Source organism: Buceros rhinoceros, unplaced genomic scaffold, assembly GCF_000710305.1.
Source record: "Buceros rhinoceros silvestris isolate BGI_N320 unplaced genomic scaffold, ASM71030v1 scaffold26602, whole genome shotgun sequence".
Taxonomy (NCBI): Eukaryota; Metazoa; Chordata; class Aves; order Bucerotiformes; family Bucerotidae; genus Buceros; species Buceros rhinoceros.
In genome coordinates, this window is record NW_010401027.1 from 1,269 (window position 1) to 1,590 (window position 322).

The following is a 322-nucleotide window of genomic DNA, read 5'->3' on the forward strand; positions in this document are numbered from 1 at the left end:
GAGCACTTTTTTCCCCGGCCCCCGCCACATCCACACGGGTGAGAAACCCTTCACGTGCACCGACTGCGGCCAGAGCTTCACTGACAGCTCCAACCTCTCCAAGCACCGCCGCGTGCACACCGGCGAGAAGCCCTTCAGCTGCGCTGACTGTGGTAAAAGCTTTGCTGACAGCTCCAACCTTTCCCGGCACCGCCGCGTCCACACCGGTGAGAAGCCGTTCGTCTGCAGTGAGTGCGGCAAGAGCTTTGCCGACAGCTCCACCCTCACCCACCACCGCCGCATCCACACTGGTGAGAAGCCGTACAACTGTGGCTAAAGTGGC

The 322-nt window shown here is 62.1% G+C and overlaps 1 protein-coding gene across 1 annotated transcript in view; it reads left to right on the forward strand.

Annotated features, from left to right (window-relative positions):
* The window catches only part of LOC104489920 (gastrula zinc finger protein XlCGF49.1-like), a 903-nt gene that overhangs the window by 458 nt on the left and 123 nt on the right, over positions 1-322 (forward strand). The window contains exon 2 of the mRNA XM_010132139.1: positions 10-307. Within this exon, the coding sequence (XP_010130441.1) occupies positions 10-307 (298 nt within the window). The remainder of the gene's footprint in view (positions 1-9; positions 308-322) is intronic.